This window comes from Amphiura filiformis, chromosome 20, assembly GCF_039555335.1.
Source record: "Amphiura filiformis chromosome 20, Afil_fr2py, whole genome shotgun sequence".
NCBI classification, from domain to species: Eukaryota; Metazoa; Echinodermata; class Ophiuroidea; order Amphilepidida; family Amphiuridae; genus Amphiura; species Amphiura filiformis.
Window position 1 is genome coordinate 58,251,951 of NC_092647.1, and position 10,085 is coordinate 58,262,035.

General features: G+C 35.3%; 1 protein-coding gene across 1 annotated transcript; it reads left to right on the plus strand.

Annotated features, from left to right (window-relative positions):
* Positions 1–3,489: 3,489 nt before the first annotated feature.
* LOC140142407 (extracellular serine proteinase-like) lies at positions 3,490–9,315 on the plus strand. The gene is made up of 5 exons (XM_072164376.1): positions 3,490–3,526; positions 6,674–6,795; positions 7,054–7,189; positions 7,614–7,798; positions 9,079–9,315. The coding sequence occupies exons 1-5, from the start codon at positions 3,490–3,492 to the stop codon at positions 9,313–9,315; spliced, it is 717 nt and encodes a 238-aa protein (XP_072020477.1).
* The last annotated feature ends 770 nt before the right edge of the window (positions 9,316–10,085 follow it).

Genomic DNA, 10,085 nt, shown 5'->3' on the forward strand with positions numbered 1-10,085 from the left:
TTGAAATAATCTGAAGCGTCATATATCCCTGTCAAGATTAATATAATATGTGCTGGAATATAGCATGAGGTGTAAGTAATTTTTTTGGACAATCGTAATGTTTATCTTTATTGTTTATAATGTTTTGGTGTAACTAAAGCAATGATTGATGAAATCGTCGTCCCATAATGCAATTGTTATCAAATACCGTTTATTCTTAAACACAGCATACAGCAAGATTCATAGTCCTGGCAACCTCATTTACGCTCGTATGACTGGTTGTGTGCTAAAATTACAAGGATATCACTTTCCCAAAACAGGGCCATTCCAATCAAAATCTGCCATACCCCTTTGGAAGATTATCAAATGGAATTGACACACTCACTTATATACCGCAGTGGATTGTAGTATATTGTACGTGTGTTTTTTATTAACTAAAACAATATTTATTTCGATAATAACAATTTAATTCATTTGTCTGTTGTCTAGGTGACGTATTAGGCCTATGTATTCCATTGAATTGTTTTGTGAAACAAATTGGCCTCCCGCGCCCGGCTCCCACGATGATTCAAGTCAAATCTACAGTGCCTATACATCGATCTGTTGTGTCTGACGTGTCTGATTGTACCATTCCTAAATCCTGATTCCTATCCTGAAAAAGGACACTAAACTCAGAGACAAAATTTTTTTTTTAAATGGTTTGCCTGTGACGTCATCTGTCACTTGTTTACAAGTCGTAAATGATGAATTGCTGAACGCGGTGGTAAACAGGGAACCTTATGGTTAATTTGGCATCTTCAAATATACAAACCGTCTCAAAAGTTAGGTCTTCATAGTAGGAAACTTACTTTCCAGAAAGCGGCATGTAATAGAAAAGTTGCATTTTTGCCTGGTAAAGTACATTTTTGCCATTTCCAGCGATTCCTTTTCTCCTATCGGCACCAAATGAATTGACCTTCCTTTTCCGCGCTATTAAAGCCATAATGTGTGATTTGCTTCACAGCGATTCCCCCAATTTTACTAGCATTTCTACTTTTTGCATAATTATAATGCCCAGTGGTGTACTAAAATACCACGTAAAAGACTAATCCTGAAGTGCTTTAATAACAGTAAAATTTAAATTTTTATATTAAAACAGGGTCTACCCGGTTTTATTCAGAGTTCATCGATCGACTGCGTGCTAACATCCATAGAATGACCTTTGAATGTGATTGGTACAAATTGCTATGGTAGTTAATCCGATTATTACGTAACTTCGCCAGCGAATCTGATTTCATCATGTACTTACCTGTACAAATTAGGTTATACTGTGGACATTTCTCAGTGGGAGGTACGTTGATTCCATATTTATAATAACAATTTTGTAAGAGTTGTAATAATTATCACTTTTTACTTTTTGTGCTTGTTTTTTATGACGTCTTTATAATAGTGGCATACTATTGCATCTGATATTGATCGCGATCGCTGTTTTCAAATTGTCCCGGCAAAGATGTCAACACAATACAAAATGCGTAACCACTGTGACGTCATATCGGAAAGCGCCCAATATTCTATGTTGACGAATAGAAAATTGTATCGACAGAAGGGGTTAAATGGAGTACATTTTTTCATTGTATATAGTTTTCAATTGTTTTGCCTTTATTTTGATACCAAATAATGGTTTCCTTTCGATATTCTTAAATCAAATAAATATGAGGTCAACCGTTATGCTTCATATTTTATCGACAAAATCTAATTACTTAATACAAACAGATACAAAAGAATATAATATTTTGATCAAACATTGTCAAATGTATTTAATTCACCAGAATTTTGAGTGAATTTTATATTCTGGGTAGGATAAATACCGTGTCACGTTGGAATATATATTAAAAGTCACCCATTATTGGTACGAGCTGGTGAGTAGATTTCATTACTTAAACACATTGACTAACACCTAAAACATTGTTTAATTTTGTACCTAATTATAAGTCAATTATCTAGTTCAAAACAACAATAGGGCTTTATTTACTGAATGCTGTGTTTAACATTCAATCAAAGTTGCGTCATAGGATTGTGGTATTAAATACATGCAATAAATATATAAAAATTTGATGATTTGCTGCATATTCTTCATGAGCATATTGTTTCTGTTAATGTGAAGTTTGGTGCCCTGTTGAAAATGCCTCTCGATAAGTCTAAGAAAGTTTTTAATTCTATGTGAAATCCATCAATACAAACTCTGTAGGCTACATACTCCAAATTTGGTCTTTATGTGCTTTTTAATTATTCATTAAGTAAACTTCATTCTATAGATATCGGCCTTGTTTTTAAAGTTTCACTGAAATTTGTTTTTTACTCAAAATTTCATATCATACAGGGTGTCCCTGAAAGGACTGTATCGTCGGAAGCTTTTAAAATTGTTTAGGTATTTTAACACCACAACTAAATATAACTAAATAACTGGTGTGGTTGAGGAATAAATCAGCTATCACATACTTTTTGAATTTTGATAATTGACCACAGCGTTCGTGAAATATAAGATTTTAACGGAACACCCTCATTTTCAAACCTTTCAACGGATTCGAATAATCGATGTTCTGTATTCGGAGTGCTAATCACTGCGCATTATCTGAGCACGAGGCGTCTATCGTCATTGATAGATATTTGATTCCATGAAACGGATTGAAAATGAGGTAGTTTCGTAAAATTCTTTTATTTCAAAAACGGAGCAGTCAATTGTCAAAATTATTTAGTATATTATTTAATATATTCTTCAACCACGTCGGTTATTTAGCCCGGTTATTTAGTTATGTTTGGTTTTATGCGTTAAAATACCAAAACAATTCAGTTTGCAACGATACAGTTCTTTCAGGAATACCCTATTGTATATCGTGTAATTAAGAAATACGACACTTTTACTCAATCCATTTCTGATACTCGACATCCCTCTTTTTATAGATAAATAAATAACACTGTTATTGCACAATTTGCTTTTCATTTTTATAAGAAGGAATTTACAACCCCATTTTCTACTACAGGAAGTGGGTCAGGGAATCATGATGCTACCTCCGCGGATTTGGTTCTTGGCGCCATTGATGATATTGATGATACAACTTGTTTCGCAACATGCCAATAGTGCAGTGCCTCTGTTTAAAGCACCCTTTAGAGATAGGATACCTGGACAATATATCGTGGCATTCAAGGTATGTATTCAGATTAAGGGACGTCGTACTTGTAGACTCAGTCATAGATATTTTTTTTTAATTGCTCATTAGAAACCAGGTATCAACTAAATTGATACAAAGGGCGTTGGCTCTTATTAAGTTGCTCCTTGTTATATAAATGAGACAGTTAACGCTCCGTATCTTTACACTGAGCTTTCGATAATTGCTCTTTTTTATTTCCCTATTTCGAATGCCCAAGGCCGTTTTTACACAGGTGAATGAGCATGAAAAGAGTCTATCACACAGGACTATTATTTTGGTGCGGACTAAATATCACATTAGTGTACTCGGGGAATGTAATGTAATGGAATGTAGACGACCCTCACCGGAGACAATAGATGGTAAAGAGTGACCACCAGCAAAGAAAATGAAAACGACTACCAAAACCACCAAATTAGAATGAGTCTTTGTCTTCTACAAAAGTTAATCATTATTCGTTTTGTGCCACAGATATTTGTGAGCTGCTACCACGAAATGAGCATAAAGTCGCAAGTTGGTAGTTTCGAAACGCCCTGGGTACTGCGTTGGTGTTCTTTGTTTCTTTAGCACCTGTTCAAGTCAGTAGTGTGTCTGTATGTCATTTGTGGATAGGGGCACAATGGGCCATTCTCGAAGGACATACTACTGGCTAGTACAGGTGCGTGGTAAACAAAGAACATCAACTCAGTCAGTTATGATGTCTCGAAACTACCAACTTGTGAATTTACGTTCATTTTGTGGTAGCAGGTCACACTTTGTGGAAACCAATATCAGTTGAACATGTAAGCTTTTGTGAGCTGTAAGCGTTAGAATATTCGTAACATTAATTATACAAAATCGTACATTCGTGTGTCATTTTACACAGGAAGATGCTGATACAGACATGATTGATGATGAATTTAATAAATTGTCCTCCACTTCTGAAGACATAATTTTAAATAAGAATCGAAAGTTTAAAAGTTTTTCATCCCGGCTATCTAAGCAGTCTCTTCAAAAGGTATGAATGTACAATTTCTGAATTTATTTAGCACAATCTGCAATCGTAATATAAGTGTCATGACATGGTGAAAAATATTAATTTGTGAAAACCAATAATCATCAGTAATGTCATCTTTTAGTTTCCTAATTACCATTAGTCTCGTTGTAGAAAATGTTATGAAATTATGCTGAAAAAATAGTTTCCCGTATGTGGCTTGAAAACCTAAAATTATGCTTTTGTTGTTGTTTTTGTCGGTTTAATGTTTTAATTTTCAGAGATACAGGATGTGTCCTAACATATTAAATGCCTGTAACAACCTATGTTTATTGTATTATTGCGTATTAGAATTATCACATAAATATCACATTAATTTTTGTTTTGATTTCAAAATATAATTGCTCCCAAAAATAAGGAAAACAAACTTGTGATTTTTACCTTATATCAGCTCATGGCCGATTGTGCTTTAAGTTAACTACCAATAATGATGTTACAATTTCAGCTTCGTCAATCTGATATGATAAAGTACATCGAAGAAGATAAAATAGCTCATTTGGATGAAGCTGCTCCAGCATACCATCTGGATCGTGTTGATCAGAGGATCTACCGCTAGACAATCAGACTAAATCTTACTTAGGTAGATAGGCTAATGGTTATTGTATAATGATAAATGTAATGCTGAAAATGTCAGAGTTTCAATTTGCCAAAACTGAATGATAGTATCTCATCACGATCTGCATGAAAAAGATAGTCTAAATATTTGTACGAATCATGTTAAGGCGTGGGGTATGGGCGAACTTGAAGTACTGGTATCTGGAGAAGGGAAGCAACGAGTTACCCTAAATCACAGCGACAGGTATTGACTGGGCCGCCGAGTGCTAATATATATTTATTTTGGAAGGTTCGTGTTTGTTTTAAATTTTGGGGCGTTTTTCCAAAATTTGATATTTTGGGTGCCGGTGATACTTCAAAAAAGCGACATGCCAAAGACAAATCTTTTTGCACATACTTTGTTATTGCTAATATACAATTTTGTGACTGCATTTTGGCGTTTTCGATGCGATTTTAGGCTTACCGTGATTTAACGTTGATATCTGGCCTTACTCCTTTTATAATTTTACTTTGATCGTCGGCTTTTGTAAATAACAGAATGTAGATTGGCTCTGAATAAGTATCGTAATCCTCTCGGTGGGTTTTTTTATGATATAATTAGTTTGTATTTGCATGTAACAACCCAAAATCTACCTCTGAATTCCGGGTTCAAGGCTGTTTTCGGAATAGCCGTGGAATAAAACAAGTGCACGAGTGGCGACTATGGTTTTATACTAATAATATACTTCTTTGTATATGTTGACTGTAGCTGGTATACAAAGAATTGGTTACATGTCAATGACCATTTGGTTAGTATGACTTCAGGGATAGACCCTTTGTGCGCCTTTCTATTATGCAGAATCTTTACCCGCAGACATGTGCCAGTGTCATGTGCCAATATTGCGTAACGTTAAAGGTTAATATATTTCTTTGACATTGAGTAGACTGTGTGATTCTGTTTCCGAGTGGTCTAAGGCGTTGTGATTCTTTAATTGCTATTCTGTGCGTCGCTTGTTCGAAACCGTGCGTCTATCACTTTTCTTATAATAAATGCTGCTTTATTTTTCCAGCGTAGGGCCTAGAAAAACGAATTTAAACTTTCTTTTTGTAATATTTATTTATTTTTCCAGCGTAGGGCCTAGAAAAACTAATTTAAACTTTCTTTTTGTAATATTTATTAATTAATTTATTTATTTATTTATTTAATTTAATTTAATTTAATTTAATTTAATTTAATTTAATTTAATTTAATTTAATTTAATTTAATGTTATTTTATTTTATTTTATTTTATTTTATTTTTTTTTATTTTATGTTATTTTATTTTATTTTATTTTATGATTGATTGATTGGTTATTTGATGACTGAGTGAGCAGATTTATTGATTGCTACTTCAGTTGTGGGACTTCTATTTGATTTTGAATGACATCGTATATTAGTATTGATTTTTTCCGTTAAGCATTATCAAGAATTAATATCACAGGTTTTAGTGCAGATAGGAAGTTGGCTTAGTGGTACTATCCGTTGATTCAGAACCGAAAGTTGCCGGGTTCGATTCCCACCTATGCCTAATTTTTTTAAAGACTTGTAAAATTACTGCAGTAAGTTTATTTGGCGAGCGATCTCAGTTATTCATTTTCTTATGGCTGTGCCTCTTACAGACACCCTCCTCTGGAATCACGGTTCGCTCTTTACACCTCCCTTAAGGCTACATGCTCTTTTTGGTTGAGCGTTCATTCTAGATCCCTTAAGGCAACGTTATAACTTATGAAGTTAAAAATAATGAATAAGGAGGTGTTCTGTATGCTTCACCCTAGCAGGGCGTAAGACAATCAACTTATGAAGAGAAGTTAAAAATGCGGTAAAATAAGGATTTTGTTTCCTTCTCTCTGTCGAAAGATTATAACAACCTTTTTTTTTTTTTTTTCTTTTTTTCCGTTGTAGGTGATGGTACCAATACCCATATATACGTGGTTGATTCTGGAATTCATTACGGCCACGAGGATTTCACAGGACGAACTGGCGATGGTATCGATTTGATAGGTGACCCGCAAATAGTTGGTGTTGTGAGTAAAAACGCTGGATGCTTGTTAATTAAAATGTGCAGATTTTTACCCGGGATCTTTACTCTCTAAATCAAACATATTCGTCTTTAGGGATTAAACCAGGACTGTTAATCTCATATTTAACCATTTCAATTTTAAAATACCACATTTTGCGCGCTTCGCGCGAATTTCTTCCAAAGTAAAGGGACAGGAAGAGAGATCAAAAAGCATCTTTTATGGGAAAAGATTTTCGATTCTTTTTTCACATTATTCTAATAGGATTGCTTCGGACATGGCACCCATGTTGCTGGAATCGCAGCTGGAACCACATATGGAATAGCTACTAATGCTACATTGCATAGCATAAGGATTTTTGGATGCGTTGGCTTCACCCCTGACTCACTCATTATTACTGGTTAGTTAACGTGGCTACGTTCTCTAGACGTTGTTTCTTTCGAGAAATTGAGCTGTAATGCTTTCATAGATACAAGCAAAGAAAATCCAGATTTGTAAACCGCAAAACTGGAAATAAAAGAAAAAGTTCACTATTTTACTATTTTCTATATAAAAGAGCCAAAAACATGCATTTAAAAAAAAAATTGAAACATATCTTTTCCAAAAATTGGAATGCAGAAATTGAAATTGGACTTCTACAAGTCTTTACACTTGATTGTCACAGCATATAAAAACACTCTTAAAATGCACGTTTTTGGCCCCCTACTGATTGACCTGTGTTTCATTTGGCAGAAATTGATAATATTTTTTAATCTCAAAGAATTAGTGTTGTGTTTTTCTGAAATAATCCTTTGTATATGAATTTATCATAATTTTTTGTCAAGCTTTGGAATGGATAGCTGAGAATGCAATGCGGCCTGCCATTCTTTCGATGTCATTTGGTACAAGATTCTCACAAGCTATGTATGACACTGCTGAAAGTTTAGTCAAAGAGGGTTTCGTTTTGAGCGTTTCTGCTGGTAATGACAACCTTGACGCCTGTGAGAAAACACCGGCTGCTGCACCTAGTGTAAGTTTGAAGATATAATCAGGCTTTGACTTTTGAAAGTGGGACCATTCCAAAATGCCTTTCTAAACTTAGTAATTTGCTTTAATGGTTTAAATTGTTGGTATAGACGAATTCAATTCTACGCCTCAATGACAGCCAAAGCTGGGTCCCGTCTGGATCCATCCACCCTAAAATGTGACATGATGTGGCCTCAGTGGGAATTTTAAACTGAATTCCATCACCCGTGTCACACGTAGACAAAAGAATGATAAAGGTTTACAACACAATACAATATAACATCGAAGACAGAGATTGGTCTGTATGGGTCTTTTTTCTGCAGACCATGAGTTTGATTGAATTGTCAGGTTTGCGGATTATGAGGGTATCCAAAAAGGGGATTTGGTGGTCCTGTTCTTCCTCATACGTGAACTTAATACTGGAGGTGGTGTCGACCTGGTTCCGGTGTTCCGTCAATGTTTCAGCTGAGTCTTTTTGAACAATTTCTAAAATGTCGTCGACATAGCGTTTCCAGAGGCGGGGTTTACACTGTAAGGGGGCAGTAAGGATGGCACGCTGTTCTAACCATTCCATGAAGATGTTCGCTGTGAGGGGAATGACCGGTGAACCCATCGCTGCACCAATTTTTTGTTTGTAAATGGTGCCCCGAAAAGTGAAGTAAGTGGTTGTCAGAACAAACTTCATTAAGACCATAATGTCTTCGACCTCTGACAGCGTGCGTTTTTTCAGATCCGGATCTTTTTCGAGTCTGTCACGGATTATGGCAAGGCATTCGCCTATAGGCACATTCGTAAATAGGGATACAACATCATGTGAGATGAATTGCTCATTGTTTTCGATCATAACCCCACATAATTTTTCCGCTAAATCATACGAATTTTTGACATGATGTTCGGTAGCGCCAGTCATCAGCTGTTGGATCATCACAACAACACCAAGCTTAGGTAAAGTCAGTGGCTCACTGACGAAACTGTCAGCAAAAAAAACTAGTAAGTTTTCTTCAAATTGGTTTTGACAAAAGAAAAACTCTTTCTTGATTCGTTAATTACCAAACCTGATGAATCTGATTCATCCAATTGGGCTAGTCACAACACCAGTTTGGTGCAGAGGGGACCCAGTAATGGCCGATTGAAATCTGACCATCACTTGGCTCGTTGGATTCGTCTAGCAAAGATATGGTAACATATTTTGTAACTTCTATGTCAAATTAATATAGAGATCTGATTAAATAACTCCGAATGTAATTGACAGCTATATATCAAAACAAATTAATACAATTGCAGGTAATAACCGTGGCAGCATCTGACATAGAAGACGTCAGAGCTTGGTGGTCCAACATTGGCCGATGTATTGACATTATTGCTCCAGGTGTGGACACTGTCAGCACTATCAATGCCGATAACGGAACCTCGATAAGCTCTGGAACTTCATTTTCAAGCCCAATAGTGACCGGTAAATTAAATCTAGTGGCGTTAGAACCCGTCATGTTTCTACTTCTATCTGCGTACGTCCATCTTTAATTCCTTTCTTTGAAGGTTTTTGCTATTTCAGTGGCTATATTAATGCTGCTTATAGGTGGCCCGATGTTATGCCCAACTATACGCTTAAAGTATATACAGCGTGTCCCAAAAGTAACTTAACATTGTGAATTTGCCATATCTCAAATATTTCCTTCTTCATACCACAATGGACAACATATTCACATAGATTGATCTTTTAGAATTATTTTGATACCAAAAACAGCATTATTGATGACCCCTTGACCTTACTGTGCGACTGTACATATGTGTGTATCAAACCCACAAAAGCAAGCTCATATGTGATGCGATCAAGCAAAATCAGTCGGAACTCGGAAATATTAATTTTTCAGTTTCTTACAAAATAGTTAAAAGCATTTACAAAGCTGTATTTTGAAGAAAACTCCATTGAATTTTAACAACCAATTTCAAAGATATGAGCAATTATACAGTTTCCAAAACAAAACTTTTGTTTGGCTATATCTCAAAATCAATATTTGCGAGTTCCGACTGATTTTGCTTGATCGCATCACATATGTTCTTTGTTCAAGTACATGAATGATGTGCTTCCCTGAACAATAGAGTTGGTTCACTCACTGCACACGCAACATTTACGTAAGAACATTTATGGATTACATGGCCTAGCGTAAGCGTGACTGCTGTTTTAGATTATAAGTAGGATATATTGACAATATTAAACTTTACTTTAAAACAGTTTAAGTGAAGATGAATTTCCTATAGATCAACGGATTCAGATGGTATGGTTCTTTGCA

Bases quoted from the DNA above. Each gene is read 5' to 3' on its own strand.
- LOC140142407 (XM_072164376.1), top strand. From the start codon at position 3,490: ATGGAATGTAGACGACCCTCACCGGAGACAATAGATG. The intron at 3,527-6,673 runs GTAAAGAGTGAC...TTTCCGTTGTAG, and splicing joins CTCACCGGAGACAATAGATG to GTGATGGTACCAATACCCAT. The intron at 7,190-7,613 runs GTTAGTTAACGT...TTTTTTGTCAAG, and splicing joins TGACTCACTCATTATTACTG to CTTTGGAATGGATAGCTGAG.